At 44.1% G+C, this 16,616-nt stretch overlaps 1 protein-coding gene and 1 long non-coding RNA gene across 2 annotated transcripts in view; one reads left to right on the top strand and one right to left on the bottom strand.

Annotated features, from left to right (window-relative positions):
- The window catches only part of LOC309518559, a 415,023-nt gene extending 398,653 nt beyond the window's left edge, over positions 1-16,370 (bottom strand). Inside the window, exons 1-2 of the long non-coding RNA XR_014213493.1 lie at positions 11,089-16,370; positions 10,477-10,713 (exon numbers count right to left, since the gene is read on the bottom strand). This is a non-coding gene — a long non-coding RNA (uncharacterized lncRNA). The remainder of the gene's footprint in view (positions 1-10,476; positions 10,714-11,088) is intronic.
- LOC309518509 (UPF0235 protein C15orf40 homolog) lies at positions 2,081-8,944 on the top strand. The gene is made up of 4 exons (XM_082198897.1): positions 2,081-2,221; positions 5,350-5,476; positions 6,811-6,938; positions 8,464-8,944. The coding sequence occupies exons 1-4, from the start codon at positions 2,117-2,119 to the stop codon at positions 8,554-8,556; spliced, it is 453 nt and encodes a 150-aa protein (XP_082055023.1). The 5' UTR covers positions 2,081-2,116; the 3' UTR covers positions 8,557-8,944.
- Positions 16,371-16,616: the final 246 nt, after the last annotated feature.

Genomic DNA, 16,616 nt, shown 5'->3' with positions numbered 1-16,616 from the left:
GCTTGGCTTGCACATCACGCTAACTGAAATCTTGCAGGAGAGAAGCTTGCAACTGCTTTGCTCCACCTCCCTGGTTATTCTTGCCCCCATGCTACTCTGTACTAAGATAAGGTTTGGCTTTGGTGGTGCAGTGCGCAGGCCAAGAGCCACATGCAGCCTTCAAGGCTTTTTTTGTGGCCCTCAACCACATTTGACTCCCTGCAGCCCTTATACTGCCTTCCCAAAGTCAGGTAATTGAGGTGCTGGACTTTGGGAAGGAGGCATGAGGCTCTGATAGGGTCCTAGACTCCTTCCACCTCCTTCCCATAGCCTAGTTAGCATTTTCCCAGCTTTGGGAAGGAGATGGAAGGGCTGTTAGGACCCTGCTGGAGCCTACTCCCCCTTCTTGACAAGGCAGTGTGTGGCCCCACCGTAAAGAGGTACAGTGGTACCTCTGGTTAAGTACTTGATTCGTTCCGGAGGTCCGTTCTTAACCTGAAACTGTTTTTAACCTGAAGCACCACTTTAGCTAATGGAGCCTCCCGCTGCCGCAGCGCAATTTCTGTTCTCCTCCTGAAGCAAAGTTCTTAACCCGAGGTACTATTTCTAGGTTAGCGGAGTCTGTAACCTGAAGCCTATGTAACCCGAGGTACCACTGTACTCTTGTAGCCCACTTGCTTTGAAAAGTTGGACTGCCCTGGCTTAAGTATTGCCCAAACTGGGGCTTATGCTAAAGCTGTCTGCCAGACTTAATTTGCAAGTTTCTAAGTCTGGATAAAGAAAGATTAGGTTTAACAGTGCAGCATGGCAGCGGGGGGGGGGGTAGGTGTCAACTGCTGTGAGCTCCATTAGCTACTGCACTGATGCCAAGTACAGGATGAGCAAACTAGACTAGTGCCTCTTCTTGAAGGAACCCGTGTTTAAGCAGCAAAGGACCAGGTTTTTTTTTTGGGGGGGGGGTGAGAGAGACAATAAATCTACAGTGCCGGAGGCATTATTTGAAGACAGTGTTTAGATCACATTCTGGAAGATGGCATGAAACACACTGATATTTGTATAAAGGACTTTTAAAAAATTATCATTTTTATTTTTACAATTAAAACAATAGATAATAATCCAAGTACCAAATGCACATTTAGTTTTGACCCCCCCCCCCACTTTCCATGGTTCACGTCATTTTCTTTTCCACTACATATTCTAATGAATCCCTATCTTCTCATTTCCTCATTTTTATATCTCAGTAATTGCTACTGCTGAATTTACTTTGTTACTGTTAACTTTTTAATACGCTTGCAATTCCCCCCCACAAATGATCTACAAAACATTTCCAATCTCTCACACCTTGCCATTTCTACACATTCTATTAGTTTCATCTGCCATTCTTCCTTTGTTGGTATTTATTTATTTATTTATATTTTATTGAGGTATTTTAAATTAAAAGAAATGAAATGTACGGGGGGGAGGAAAAGTGAGGTGGAGAAAAAAAGAGCAACAAATATGTGTGTGTGTGATATATTTCCCCTAAATTGATTTTTGAATTTTATTGTTATTCATATTTTTAAACTGTATTTTATGCTGTTTTTATAATTAATTGTTTTAAATTTGTTGTTAGCCGCCCTGAGTCCGGTTTTTGAACTGGGAAGGGTGAGGTATAAATAAAAATATATATTATTATCATTATTATTATATATATGCATACCAAAAAAATGCAATATAAGATGCTCTCATACATTTTTATATAAACTGATAAATTGTTATTATTCCTAATACTTATTATTGGTATTGGTACTGTGTCCTCTTTCCACTCCTGGGCATATATCACGTGTAAAGGACTTTTACCCTGAAGGGTTGGACTAGATGACCCTGGGACCCTTTCCAACTGTACGATTCCATAAGAGGAAGGGGGATGGAAATGCCCATTTCTGCATCAGCACGAAATGCCCTCCTTTTCACTCGGCCGACCAGCGCCTACCAAAGTCTGAACAGTCTCCGTCGTGGTCTCTATCTGGGCAGCTGCGGCACATGGAGAACGCGAAGAAACCCGCCGTTTAAGGCCCTGCATATCAGTCTACACTTTTTCCTTCTTCTTAGCTCTACGAGGAGAACGGGCTGCTGTTGCCGGAAGTGATGTGCGGGGATGGCTGGGTTGGCCCTTCTCGCTTCCCGTCGGGCTTCGCGGAACCTTCCCTGGGCTGCTGCGGCCGGTGGGCTGAGGGGGTACGGAGGCGCCATGCCTAAGAAGGTCGGTCGGAGAGCGCGGAGGCTCCGAGCTTCCAGATTAGCCGCCCTGAGGGTCCGAAGGTTGAACGTCGTGTCCCTCCAGGGGGCGCACGCGGGTCTCCCCCTTCCTCAGCCCAAGCCTCACAACAGCCCTGTGGGGTCGGCTAGGCAGAGAGCGAGGCAGGGATGGTGCAGTGAGCTTCGTGGCCTCCCAGGGCTTAGTGCAACCCTCGCCTTGGATAGGGCTGCCATACGTCCGGGTTTCCCAGGACATGTCCTGCAGTTCGCCTCCGAAAAGGGAGTCTTTAATTATTTTTCGGAAACCGGGCAAATCAACATATATATATTATATATATTATATTATATATATATATATACACACACACACAAATATATAGGTACAGTATAGGTATATAGGTATATAGTATAGGTATATAGCTATATACCTACAGTATAGGTATATAGGTATATGTATAGGTATATATATACATATATATATAATATAGGTACAGTGGTACCTCGGGTTACATACACTTCAGGTTACATACGCTTCAGGTTACAGACTCCGCTAACCCAGAAATAGTGCTTCAGGTTAAGAACTTTGCTTCAGGATGAGAACAGAAATCAGGCTCTGGCGGCATGGCAGCAGCAGGAGGCCCCATTAGCTAAAGTGGTGCTTCAGGTTAAGAACAGTTTCAGGTTAAGTACGGCCCTCCGGAACAAATTAAGTACTTAACCCGAGGTACCACTGTAAAGGCTCATCTCGCTTCATTGGCCGAGGGAGCCGGCGTACGGCTTCCAGATCATGTGGCCAGCATGACTAAGCCGCTTCTGGCAAACCAGAGCAGCGCACGGAAACGCCATTTACCTTCCCGCCGGAGTGGTACCTATTTATCTACTTGCACTCTGACGTGCTTTCGAACTGCTAGGTTGGCAGGAGCAGGGACCGAGCAACGGGAGCTCACCCCGTCGCGGGGATTCAAACCGCCGACCTTTCGATCAGCAAGCCCTAGGCTCTGTGGTTTAACCCACAGCGCCACCCACGTCCCTATAAATAATATATATATTAATAATAATAATATGTGTACATACACCACCCTAGACCCGGAGATCTCAGGGCAGTTCACAGAACAACAAATGTCCTGGAAAACCTGCAGTGGGTTAAATTGTGCCAAAGCACATAAAAAAAGCTCCAAAGCTCAAAAATACTTTTTGTGTGTGCATATGTGCATATAATTTTTATTAAATTTTCTGCTTTGCAATTTAGAATGTTCATTTAAACAACATTAAAATGTCAATGACTTCCCTTCTTCTCTTTCCATCGTTCATTATTGCATACCATAAATCCCTGCATATTTTACATAAACTAAACCAGTCAGTATTCCATTATTACATCCATCAAAACTTTTTTGCACTGTTGAATTTATCTTAATGCCAACATTTTCAAGTGTGCACAATCCCCCCATATATTCAATAAACATTTTTCAATCTTCTTCAAATGTATGTTCTTCTTGTTCTCTTACTCTGTATGTTAGGTCCACAAGCTGCTCATATTCCAGCAGTTTAAGTTGCCACTCTTCTTTATCTGGGACCTCGCTCATTTTCCATTTTTGGGCCAACAAAATACGGGCCGCAATAGTGGCATACATAAATAACATTTTTTGACACCTCAAAAATTCTTGTAGCTTTTATGGGAAAAATAAGTTTGACGACTTTGATTCCTCTAAAACACACACACAAACACAACTCAACAACTTGGGGCGGGGGCAAAGCTCAACAATTCTGACCTGATTTTCACTTTTGGAGATATGGCAACCCTATCTTAGAATCACAGAATTATTAGACAGAATAATATAATGGCACCTTAGAGACGAATAAATAATATTGTGGCATGAGCTCATCAGATGCATACAGGCAGGCATGCCTAATTTTGTCTGCCGCTTTTCCATAGTTAAGGCCCTGCTCAAGGCAGGCTTACAACATTTTTTTTGGGGGGGGGAATCGCATAACTGCAAACATAACAAAATAAATAAAATGCATAAAGCGCACAACCAAATTGAATGATTTCCACATAAATTATAATGAGTTCTTTTTTTATTAAAAAAATCAATAACAGCACCACCACCCCTCCCCCACCCCTTGCAACAGCCTAGAAGTTTTAATCAGTTAGATCAGAGCAGGCTTCCTCAACCTCGACCCTCCAGATGTTTTTGGCCTACAACTCCCATGATCCCTAGCTAGCAGGACCAGTGGTCAGGGATGATGGGAATTGTAGTCTCAAAACATCTGGAAGGCTGAGGTTGAGGAAGCCTGGGTCAGAGGGAAATGAAATGCCAAAAGGGCTAATGCCAAAAGTGGTGGACAGTTCCGTTAGATCCAGAAAACTTAACAGAATTGCAGCATTCCAATAAACTTTTTAATGATTTGTCCCTCTACTTTTTGCTTTTCACTTCCCATTGGCTGCAGTTCTTAAAGCTTCCTCCCCCCCCCCACCACATCTTTATATACCTGCAAGTGAGGATTATGCTTCATGCGTCTTAATGGAGTGCAACCTAGTTCACCAAAGTTAACAAAGTTTGTTATTCCACAGGACTCTTGTTAACTTTGCTGTGACTGACTGATGCAGCTACGCCTCTGGAAATGGTTACAAAGGTTCTTGTGGAACATACCAGACAAAACAGACTTATGATAGCAGAAGCCAGTTCTCACAGCCAGTCAGCAACTGAAATTAGGAGATAGTTTGAATTTTTAGGGGGTGGGGATGCTGCCTATTACCTGGGGTTTGTGAACTTCTGGGTAGAGATACATTTGGCAGAGATGAGTCAATGCCTTTGAAACTTTTTGCAAGCCATTTGATTCAGCAGTCTTAATATTGTAGTTTCAGATATGCTTAAGCTGCCTTTCAAGGCAGTCTTTACAAGGCAGCATATGTTATAGCAATGTTTTATTTTTAAAATGACATTATACAATTCAAATCACAATGATACAGCCTCTTTAAATGTTTACCGTGCAATAAAATGCAGTGAAAATTCACAAAACCTATACAATAAAATATTTAAATGAAAAGCAAAGTAAAACATGAGGCTTTTTCAACTTTGCTTCCCCTGCCTGCACTCTCTGGCTCATCATGTTTCTCTGTTCTGTTTTAAGGGAAAAACACAGAGTAAGGATATAGCAAAGTCTTCGGTTCCTTCAGGCCCTGTGGCAACAGATAAAAGCGGCTCCGTTACCATCTCTGTCCATGCCAAACCTGGCTCCAAACAAAATGCTGTAACAGGTATGTTGGAAGTTGGAGGGGATAATGTTTTTAATTCCTTGTTATGGGAAATTTTCTTTGTGCAAATCTTGGGTTGGTTCCTGGAAGAGGCAGAAAACTCCTAGAACTTAGATGTGGACTGGATGCAAAAGGCCCTCTGAGCAGCCAGTACTCAGCAACTCATCTGAGGGTCCATTTATTGGAAAAGAAGGAATGGGAGGGTGAACTGCCTTACAGCTGTTACATGTGTTAAGGGGGGTAGAAAAGCACGATAAAAATTATCATTTTCCCCCATTTTTTTATATGATAAAGTATGTGAAGCTAATGAAAACAACACATCCATAAAACAGCGCTAAAGGTTTCTACATAAACTAGGATAAAACAAAATGAATCAGCATGGTTTAAAAGCTTGGGGAAATGAAAATGTTTGTGCCTGGTGCCAAATGGGATTAAAGTTGATGCTAGGCTAACCTCTTTGGCAAAGACATCTCAAAGATGGGGTGCCGTTGCTGAATAGGTTTCCCCCCTAGTAGCCAACACACTTCATATTGTGGGGCACCCTGAGAAAAACCTCTGATGATGCCTTCAGTTTATGGGTAGATACCCCAGATTCAAGCTGTAAAGGACTTCAAAGGTCAAAACTAGTACTTTGAATTGGGTCTGGAAATTGACCAAGTTCCAGTGCAGTGGACAAATCTCCACTATAATATGATCGGTCCCTGTTAGTAATCTAGGAGGTTTGTTCTGAAGTAACTGCAGGTTCCAGATTATCTTCAGAAGACAGCCCCAGGTAGAATGCATTGCAGTAGTCTAACCTTGAAGCTGCCAGAGCATGGATCACTGAAGTCAGACTATTTCAGCTTAGATAGGGATACAGCAAGTGAACCATCCTAAACTGGTAAAACTGGAACGTTCTTCACAGGAAGTGTAATTCGGCCCCAAACAGGGTGAACTCCACTCATCTAGTGTTTTATCTGGGTAAAACTTTAAGCTTATTAGCACTTAACCAGTCCATAAACCGTAGTCAGCGCCAGTTGCTGGGGAACATAAGTAGAGAGAAGAACACTGTTATGTGGGCTTCCTGGCTGTTTGAACACAGTGAGAACAGGATAGTGTAGCAGATGGGCCTTTGGCCTGATTGAGCAGGCCTCATCTTAATATCTCAGTCAACACCAATTTAGCACTTCAACATTCTTGTTTGCAATGTGTGTTCACCCCAGATCACCAGATGACCTCACCCGCGAGTTTCACGTTGATGGTATATGAAAGTTTCCAAAGAAGCGTTTCATGGTTTGAACGTCCCAAAAAGCTTAATGAGTATCTGAGTAATAAAAGCCTTAAAATACTCCTTACAGATGTGACGACAGATGCAGTGGGTGTGGCCATCGCTGCTCCTCCTTCCGAAGGGGAGGCCAATGCAGAGCTCTGTCGCTACCTCTCTAAGGTGCTTGAGGTTAAGAAGAGCGAGGTTGTGTTGGAGAAGGTATTCCATTCTCTCTCTTTTTAATATGTTATATGTGGGGCTCTTGAAACTTATTCATGCTGATTAACCGTGGCAGGTCACTTTTGCCAACTTTCATTTTACCAGCATGGGGAACGCTCTTAATCCAACTGATATACGGTAAAAAGTAGGAGGGGACCAATTCCTGCAAAAGGTTGTCTAGAAGAACTAGAAATGGCTGTCTAACCACAGGCCTTGGAAGAGATGTTGATGGACGTAGAAGAGGAGGAGATATGATAACTATCTTCAAATATCTAAAGGGCTGTCGCATGGAAGATGGAGCAAACTTGTTTTCTCCTGCTCCGGAGGGTAGAACATGAACCAATGGCTTCAAGTTACAAGAAAGGCAATGTTAGAAACTGATATATGAAAGCTAGGAGCTAAACAGCACCTTAAACCTAAGTTATGGATGCAACAACGGAATCTCTAGGCATGCTTCTTTTATAGCAAGAATTCAAAGCTGAAAATGAATGAACTACGGCTGAAATATTATGTTCATTTTTCACATGGTCTAGTCCAGGGGTCAGCAAACTTTTTCAGCATTGTTTCTCAGACCTTGTGGGGGGCCGGACTATATTTTGAAGGGGGAGGGGACAAATTCCTATGCCCCACAAATAACCCATAGGTGCATTTTAAATAAAAGGACACATTCTACTCATGTAAAAACACACTGATTCCCAGACCATCTGTGGGCCGGATTTAGAAGGCGATTGGGCTGGATCTGGCCCCTGGGCCTTAGTTTACCCACCCATGGTCTAGTCCTTCCCCTGCCCACCCCCCTAATATTCTTAAGAGGGTCTTCAGAGAGTAGCTGGAAGTGGGGAGGGGGCAGAAAAAGGTCCTCCTTTCCTTCCACTCTGCAGTTTTAATCTGAAATCTTAGGCACAGTACTGTGCCCAGAGCTCGGAAACCACTCGTGCTAATGAAACTCCGTCCCTAAACATGCCTAGAACAATGGGAGTTTCGAACACCGAAGAAGGGAGATTCCAACTGAACATCGGGAAGAACTTTCTGACAGTAAGAGCTGTTCGACACTGGAATGGACTCCCTCAGCAGGTGGTGGACTCTCCTTCATTGGAGGCCGTTAAACAAAGGTCGGACGACCATCTGTCATGGACCATCTGATATTCCTGCAAAGCAGAGGGTTTAACTAGATGACCCTCATGACCCTTTCAAACTCTACAATTCTCTCTGCCGTCAGCTCCAGCAAGCATGGCTAATGGTCAGGAGTGACCGGGTTTGTAGTCCAATTCTCTGTTCATTGTTGTCATTCACATTAATTGATCCTTTAAATATTGTCCATGACTTTTTCAAACTCTTTAAGGAGTCCAGTGAGTGCCTGATAGCAGCTGATGCTGTAGCATTGCTGTAGCTAAGCAGGCACAGAAACTTGGTCAGAAACTTGGATTGGAGATGACCAGGAGTCCCATGTAGAAACGTTGTCAAAATATGCAGGTGTTAATGTGTGAAATCATCTTAAAGCTATTTGCTTTTTTTATTAAAACAGGGAGGCAAATCTCGAGAAAAAGTAGTGAAGATTTTGGCACCAGTGACTCCCGATGAAGTTTTAGAGAAGCTGAGAAAAGAAGCTGCCAGCTGAGACATTTCCAAAGCAATAAATGAGCAAAGTCGTCTCAGCGGGTCGTTTTGCTGAAGGTGAAGGACAAAGAAGGTTGTACACAGGAGAGCACATTTTAAAAGGTGGCAGAGAAGCTCAATGTGCATCTGTAGACAACCGCAAAGATGAATTTACAAGGTGTGGATACACTAATGCCATAACACAAGGTACAAAACCTAATGTTATTTGAGAGAGCCTCAGGACTCCAAGACTTCATTAATTGGAAAAGATGAAAATTGTGGTATAATCGATATTAGTTTATTGCCAGAATTTATATACTGCTTAATTGACGTAAACCTCCTAAGTGGTTTACATTGGACAATAGCAACTATTCATTAAAATCACCAATAAAAACAAATGTTAAAAACCAGCTGACATAACATTGATGAGAATATAAATAAAACCAACAGTTTTTTAAGCAGATACACATAAAAAAATGATATTCCAATTACACGTCTGGGTAGGTAGACTCACCTAAAGTATGTAGCAGGTGCTGAAATCAACACAGCGAAGGCACCTGTCTAACATCAATGGGCAGGAAGTTCCGAAGAGTAGGTGCTACCAAACTCGAGGATCAGTGACTTGGAAATGCAGAACAAGCATAATGTGGCACTTGTAAAAGTGGCAGTTCTGCAAACTGATGTGGGCAAATGAGCACATCGGGCAGTGCTCTCTTTTTTATATATGCGGGGGGGGGGTGTGCCGGTACTCACCATGAAGTTGTTGAAGTAAGTGCCGGTACCGCGTACCCTTAAGTACTCTTAGGTACCTGGGGGGGGGAGCACTGCATGTGGGGCAAGGTGATCCTTTTTGATGGGTCACTGCTGGAAGTTCTCCAAATAGCATTTTATATAGTAGCCTGGAAGCAGATTACTGTTTTTGGAAGTGTTAAAATGTTGAACTTAGTTGCCTGTGTGTGCACTCAACCCAAGAACGTCTCTAGAAAATAGGTTATGCAGGTTGCCGTGGTTTAATAATTTGTCAAACCTGTTTAGCCAAAGACTACCACCCTGCAAATATTTGGGAAAAGATTAAGAAATGGGTCCCCGAATGCATGCATGATTCAAAGAAGGTTCTGGGTCTTGTTGCCACCCACCTTGGACCGGGCTGCAGCATGTTAGTGGGTGCCAACCCACCAGCTGAAGACCAGTGGTGTAGACAATACTGAACTGAATGGACCGGTTTCATGTGTTCCTCTGTGTTGGGCTGAGAGAAAGAGAGGAACTGGCCCAAGGTCACCCAGTGGACTTCATGGCTGAGTTTGGGATTTGAACCCTGCTTTCGCAGGTCCTAGTCTAACACATCCAAAACATCTGGAGCATTCCAGCTAGGGTTGGGATCATTCACAGGGTCTCTCGTCGGAGCCTTGTAAGTGGTGCTGAGCCTTTGCTTCCTGGTTCTAAGACGTTTAGGCAAGTGGGGGGTTTCTTTGAATTTTTTCCCTCCAGAAGCCGAGCAGAAGAACAAAGTTGACATGTTAGAGCCTCACTGAATGTGACTTTGGGAGAGGGTGGGTGTTACTTTTCCAAATAAAGAGGAAATGCATCACCCACAAAAAAGACATTGATGTGCATCAACTTTTCATATGCTAATTTATTAATAATATTCATAATTGAATTTATATCCAACTCTTTCTTCCAAAGGAGCTGAGAATGGCAGATGCACAATTTAAATCCAAGCCAAGCCATTCTAAAACAGTTAAAACAGTTAAAAAACAATTATAATTAAAAACATGCAAAAGCAGTTACAGTTTAACATTCTTCTATCCAACTATCTTAGGGCAGAGGCGTAACTAGGCTCCTGTGTGTTCTTGGCATGGAGCCATATTGGTGCCCGCCCCCATCTCTTGCACCCTTGGCAGGAAGCTGTGTTAGCATCTCTGAATCTAGAGAGACCATGGACCAGAAACTCAAAAAGTCCCACTTGGGCTGCTGCAACGGCTTTGGAACTTCCCATCAGCAACAGGGCAGAAGCTCCAGGCCTTGACCTCATGCCGAAAAAGAAATGCATGACTACACCAAGGGGAACAAGGCCATTCTACTAGCAGTTCCCTTAGAAATGATTATCTACCTTCAAGCTCGGTGCATGAACATCATTTGGAAGACCTGTTTTGTTCTCGTGTTAGTAAGAATCTCTCTCCTGTAGTGAAATATACTCAGAGTCGCAAAGTGATTTCATGCTCTTTATTCAGCTCATAGTGGTGAGGAGGAATGAATGAAAGTCCCCTCAAAGTATCTGCTTTATATACATTATTTACACAATGGGCTGCACATGATTGGTTAATTCTGGAATTCTACTGTAAGCCAATCAGGTTGTGGATTCACTTATATCTGGAGCATGATTGGGTGGTTCCTGCCAACCAATCATACTGCTGCATTGTTCTTGGACCAATCAGACTGTTGCATTCTGAATCCTATTGTTCTAGGACCAATCAGACTGCTGCAATTTGGATCCTATTGTTCTAGGACCAATCAGACTGCTGCGGTTTGGATCCTATTCAACTCAGTACATAACACGTAGTATATTAGTATACTTGCTGCCATTTGGTATGGGTAAATATGCATTGACACTTCATATCTGCATATGAGGAACCATTTCCAGTCTCCCACCTGTACCTATTACAGTGAAGATGCAACTGTATGAACCTTTTCTCCCCCTGCTGTTCCCCATCCACAAGCCCGGGAGAAACATCTCATAAGAGGATGTGAATTCTGATCTTGCTATGTTCTGCCTTTCCAGCTCTCCTTTGGCATTAATGTTTTCTGACTGCATGTTTCAAAACTGGGTTTTCTGGTTCTTTGCTTTCCCATCATATTGGGTTTCCTGCCTTGTACATACATGGCCAAGGGTGCCTTAGGTACTGAGGCGCTCATTTCAAAATACAGTAGGCCTGACACGCTGTCAGCTCGATGATTTGTGTCTGTCAGAGACTCCCACTTAAAGCACTGATTCCATGGTTTGTCAAATAGCAGCGTAAAGCCAACGGGACTTTCTGTGTGGCCATTGAGCTGGAGGATATTCACTCCTTTGACCTGTACTGGAAAAGTAAGGGGCTTTCCTTGAGGAAATGCTGTGAGCAGGTGGGGAGCGCTGCCTGCGATCTTGGAGACAGTGGGAACTGAGATATGGCAGCAACTAGCCTCTCTGGGACTTGAACTGAGAAAAAAGCTGCTTTCAGATCTCTGCCACCAATCAGTGTATTCCAGTCTCAACTAAAACCCAGCTTGATTATCACCTCATTTGTCTCTCTTGGTTTTATTCATTTATGTTCTTTCTCATGTTCTCTGTGTCTGAGTGGCAGCAATAACTCTGATATGAATTACTTATCATTTTTCCATGCTAAGGCTGTCAGAAAGTCTGCTGCAATGCTATGCAAGTTCCCACAGAAGTCAATCCCAACTTGTGTTAGATGAGGTTTACTTCCATGAAAGCGTGCATAGGATTGTGCTTTAGCTGATTTAATTGCCTGAGTTTTGATTGTCTGATTTACTTTTCCCCTTGCACTATTTAGGCAGGCTTCCCTTTTAACTTTGTAGTTCACCTTAAATGACTGTGTTCATGTTCTTTTTCTTGCTGAGTGGTGCAGTTAAGTAATTTTAGACTCTGGACTTAATGGTCTTTAGGTGATTAATGCCCATGCCATCACTTATATCAAGATGTAGTTAAACCATCCCTGCTGCCTCCTGCTCATTCTTTTATTTGAGACCCTGGACCCAAGTCCTGCATTGACTGTACCATGTTCCTTCCTACTTAAAAGGATTCACTTATTCCCCCAAATGCTACTCTCTGAATCAGTCTTTCAGCTGCTTTCATTTGCGTCCCTCTCCACCTTCCTGCACAAAACCTCCCATTGCACCTTTTCTTTGCTCTCCTTCATCCATCTTAATAAGCCGTTGAAATTGACATCCTTTTCAGTAACCCACAGCTGCTATTTTACTGGGAAGTAGTAAGCTAGGAACTTTGTCTTCATTATGTCACCTTATTCTTATTATTTCCCCTTTGGGTGCCTCTAAAACAGCCTTGACCAGCTTCGCTTCGCTTTATTTCAGCTTCCTCTGTTCCGCATCTTAAAAACTTTTCTTTTCACGAGATTCATTGTTCTGTTTGCATACTTTCACGCTAGCTGTTTGGTCCCTTGTTCAGGAGCACAGTCACTTACAAACCATTTGGGCTCCAAAAGGTTGTAAACTGGTAAGTCCAGAATAGCCCCGTTGGCACCAGGAAGCGAGGAAAAACCTGGAGTCATTTAGTTGCAGCTCCCTGTGAAAATGACCCCTTGGCGCCCTAACCCGCGGGGTCACGGTTTTGCTCAAAACCTGACATTCTCCAATTCACTTGAAAATGGTGCCAAACACTGGTAAACGTTTGCCAGTGCAAACCCCACGATTCACGGTATGCCATAAAATGAGCTCTCAGCCCACTAATAAAGGCTTCATTTCAGTTGGCAATGAAGACTAAGATATATGCACCAGGGCCAGGCTTTGGGGCAGAAGTCCAGAATTCAGCTACATAGGCAGGAGGGCCCTAAATTTAGCAGGAGAAGCTTGCTGAATTTTGAAGTAAGTGGAGAAACATACAGTGGTCCCTCGGGTTAAAAACTTAATTCGTTCCAGAGGTCCTTTCTTAACCTGAAACTGTTCTTAACCTGAAGCACCACTTTAGCTAATGGGGCCTCCTGCTGCTGCCGCGCCCTGGGAGCACAATTTCTGTTCTCATCCTGAAGCAAAGTTCTTAACCCGAGGTACTATTTCTGGGTTAGCAGAGTCTGTAACCTGAAGTGTCTGTAACCTGATGTGTCTGTAACCCAAGGTACCACTGTATTACCATCTGAGGATTACCACCCTTTGTAAGAACATTAAGTGCAGAGTCTAAAATTGTCTTAACTGCACCACTGGGAGCAAGGAGCTACATCACCCACTGGAAAGCTTTTTTCTGCTGGCTTCCTGCCTTCTGGAGTTTCAGTTAGCCATGCCCACCATTTCTTTGTAGCCAGAAGAAGTGAGTTTTATGGATTTTTCTTTTATTATTTTCAAAAAAGCAAGCTGAGTTTTTGTATGTCATTTCACACACCGCATTCTGTGCAAGTCACTGCATACACACAGCCCTGCTGTATTTCCATGAAAAAGTTTTGTCTCTCCCTGAAACCCAGACTCATCTATCTAATGTAAGTCTGCAAGCATTCTGTCCGTTGAAGGGTCTCTTGGCAACCTGCAGATTCAGAAATGGCCCTTTTTGCTACCTGCACCGTCAGCAGAAGGCCGGCTTGCCTGGACTTTTAGAACTGGGCTGGGGTTTTGCAGCTCCCCGCTAGCATTTACCCTTTTGCAAAGTACACATCTCAGGGCTTCTAATGCATCTGGCAGCTCAGAATCCAGAGTACATCGCAGGTCTCGGCTGCTCACCAAATGACATCCTGCTGGAAGCGAAATTGCAATGAAACAACTGGAAGGCGCTTCCCCTTTCCCCCAGAAGAGAATTGTCAAGCAGTCTTTGGCTGCCTTCTCTCTCTCTCTCTCTCTCTCTCTCTCTCATTATTAACAAAGAAAGTGCAAGTCTGTCCCTAATAACCTGGAGCTGTTCCTTTTCGCTCTAGAAACCCATTACTGAGCCAGCTACTGACTGAGCGGCATCGACAGTTGCTTTGCACATGGGGCTTGTTCGGCCAATTTGATTCAGCTAATTTCTGCTTAATAAGGATGCTCCATTTCAGCCTCGTCATCTTGCTTCTCAAATCAGGTTATCACTCCTGCGAGGCCGTTTAAAAGCCAAGGACAACTAAAAGCCAACACCGCACTTGCACAACACTCTTCTGAAACAGGGAAGGCCAGCTAATGGGCTACAGTCAACTTCTGGAGTAATGGATTGGGACCACGGTAGCTCAAAGACTGTGGTCTTCCATGTGGTCCTCTCAGCATGCTCCACTCATTATCTGAGGCCCTCCTTAGACAAAGCCAGTATCAACTGGACTTTCTCCTGCTGAGGCGCCCGTCCTGTGGAACCCTCCACCAAGCAAGGTGGACTCCATTGTGTCTTCTCAGGGACTCGCTGGACCCTGAGGAGTGGTGGCTGGATACTGATGAATGGGTACCAAGAGAAGCAGGGGTTGGAGGCTGGCTTGGAAGATGGGAGCAGTGAACTGGGGTAGCCTGCAACAGCCAGAAGATGAGAGTCAGAGGCAGGAGAAGTTGCAGGATTGGAGAAGAACAGGGGGGAGGAGGGAGAGAGAACTCGGGCTGGTTAAGAGTCAAGGGGTTTCACACCTCTTCCTTCTCCTCTTGCTCCCACCTCTCCTTCTCTGCTGTCTCCCATGACCCGAAGAGGACTGAAGCAGGAGAAGCAGAAGGCTACACACAGGTGGAGTCTTTGCTTGCCTGCCTGCAGCTTGGTTGTGGGAGATACATAAGCCGTTTCACCAACTGCCTCATTAGGTAGCTGAGAAACGTAGGACTGATGGACATGCTTTCCCCTAATTTGTAAGTGTGCTTTAAAGAGTTAATTCCTCACTCAGGGCATTCCATGCCTGACCTATTTGACACATGCATTTGCACTAAGGCTCCCAGTACGTTTCCAAGCACAATTCAAAGTGTTGGTGCTGACCTTTAAAGCCTTAAATGGCCTCGGCCCAGTATACCTGAAGGAGCATCTCCACCCCCATCATTCAGCCCAGACACTGAGGTCCAGCTCCAAGGGCCTACTGGTGGATCCCTTCCCTGCAAGAAGTGCAGTTGCAGGGAACCAGGCAGAAGGCCTTCTCGGTAGTGGTGCCCCCCCTGTGGAATGCCCTCCCACCAGATGTCAAGGAAATAAACAACTATGTGACTTTAAGAGGATTGCTGAAGGAAACCCTGTTTAGGGAAATTGTTAATGTTTGATGTTTTATTGTGTTTTTAATATCCTGTTGGAAGCCGCCCAGGGTGGCAGGGGAGGCCCAACCAGATGGGCTGGGTATATGTAATAAATTATTATTATTATTATTATTATTATTATTATTATTATTATTAGGCTCATGAAATAACTTTTATGCTGGCGTAGGTAATGTTTGTTTTAATGACTCCTGGATTTGTCAATTTGTGTTTTATTGGCTAGTGTGCGGTTCCTTTCTTTCATGTTGTACTATTATTTAATAAGAACTTAGGAAGCTGACTTATACCTAACCAGACCCTTGGTTCATCCAACTCAGTAGCGTCTACACTGACTGGCAGCAGCTCTCCAAGGTCTCAGGCAGGGTTCTATCCTAGCCCTACCTGTAGATACTGGGGCTGGAACCTGAGAATTTCGTCATGCAAAACAAGTGCTCTACCACTGAGCCGTCTTCAGTTTCCTCGGAGAATAAGTTGGAGTCAAACATGCAAAAAATGAAAGCAACAGTACACCAGAAAATCAAGAATTGCAAGAATGATTCCAGTATGACAGCAAATTTAATAGTAGGAGCTGCTGGGACCACTACACCACAGGGAGCCAGTGTGGTGTAGTGGTTAAGAGCGGTGGACTCATAATCTGGTGAACCGGGTTCAATTCCCCGCTCCTCCACATGCAGCTGCTGGGTGACCTTGGGCCAGTCACACTTCTCTGAAGTCTCTCAGCCCCACTCACCTCACAGAGTGTTTGTTGTGGGGGAGGAAGGGAAAGGAGATTGTTAGCCGCTTTGAGACTCCTTCGGGTAGTGATAAAGCGGGATATCAAATCCAAACACTTATAGTATACCAGAAACCCAGCAGCATTCCAATACTATGAAGGTAACAACATTACATCTCCCTTCAAGGCCATTCAAAGAGTTTCACCTTGGTTCCAGATCTTCCAGATCTAGGAGCCTTGGTTGACCACAAACTTGACATGAGCCAACAGTGTGACGCGGCAGCTAAAAAAGCCAATGCAATTCTGGGCTGCATCAATAGGAGTATAGCATCTAGATCACGGGAAGTAATAGTGCCACTGTATTCTGCTCTGGTCAGACCTCACCTGGAGTACTGTGTCCAGTTCTGGGCACCACAGTTCAAGAAGGACACTGACAAACTGGAACGTGTCCAGAGGAGGGCAACCAA

The sequence above is a fragment of the Podarcis vaucheri genome (genome assembly GCF_965113315.1).
Source record: "Podarcis vaucheri genome assembly, chromosome: 14".
NCBI lineage: Eukaryota > Metazoa > Chordata > Lepidosauria > Squamata > Lacertidae > Podarcis > Podarcis vaucheri.
This window is presented reverse-complemented; position numbering and strand designations above follow the sequence as displayed.

Coding starts and splice junctions, on each gene's coding strand:
- LOC309518509 (XM_082198897.1), top strand. CDS start 2,117: ATGGCTGGGTTGGCCCTTCTCGCTTCCCGTCGGGCTTCGCGGAACCTT. Junction 2,222..5,349: donor GAGGCGCCATGCCTAAGAAG/GTCGGTCGGAGA, acceptor TTCTGTTTTAAG/GGAAAAACACAGAGTAAGGA. Junction 5,477..6,810: donor CAAACAAAATGCTGTAACAG/GTATGTTGGAAG, acceptor TACTCCTTACAG/ATGTGACGACAGATGCAGTG.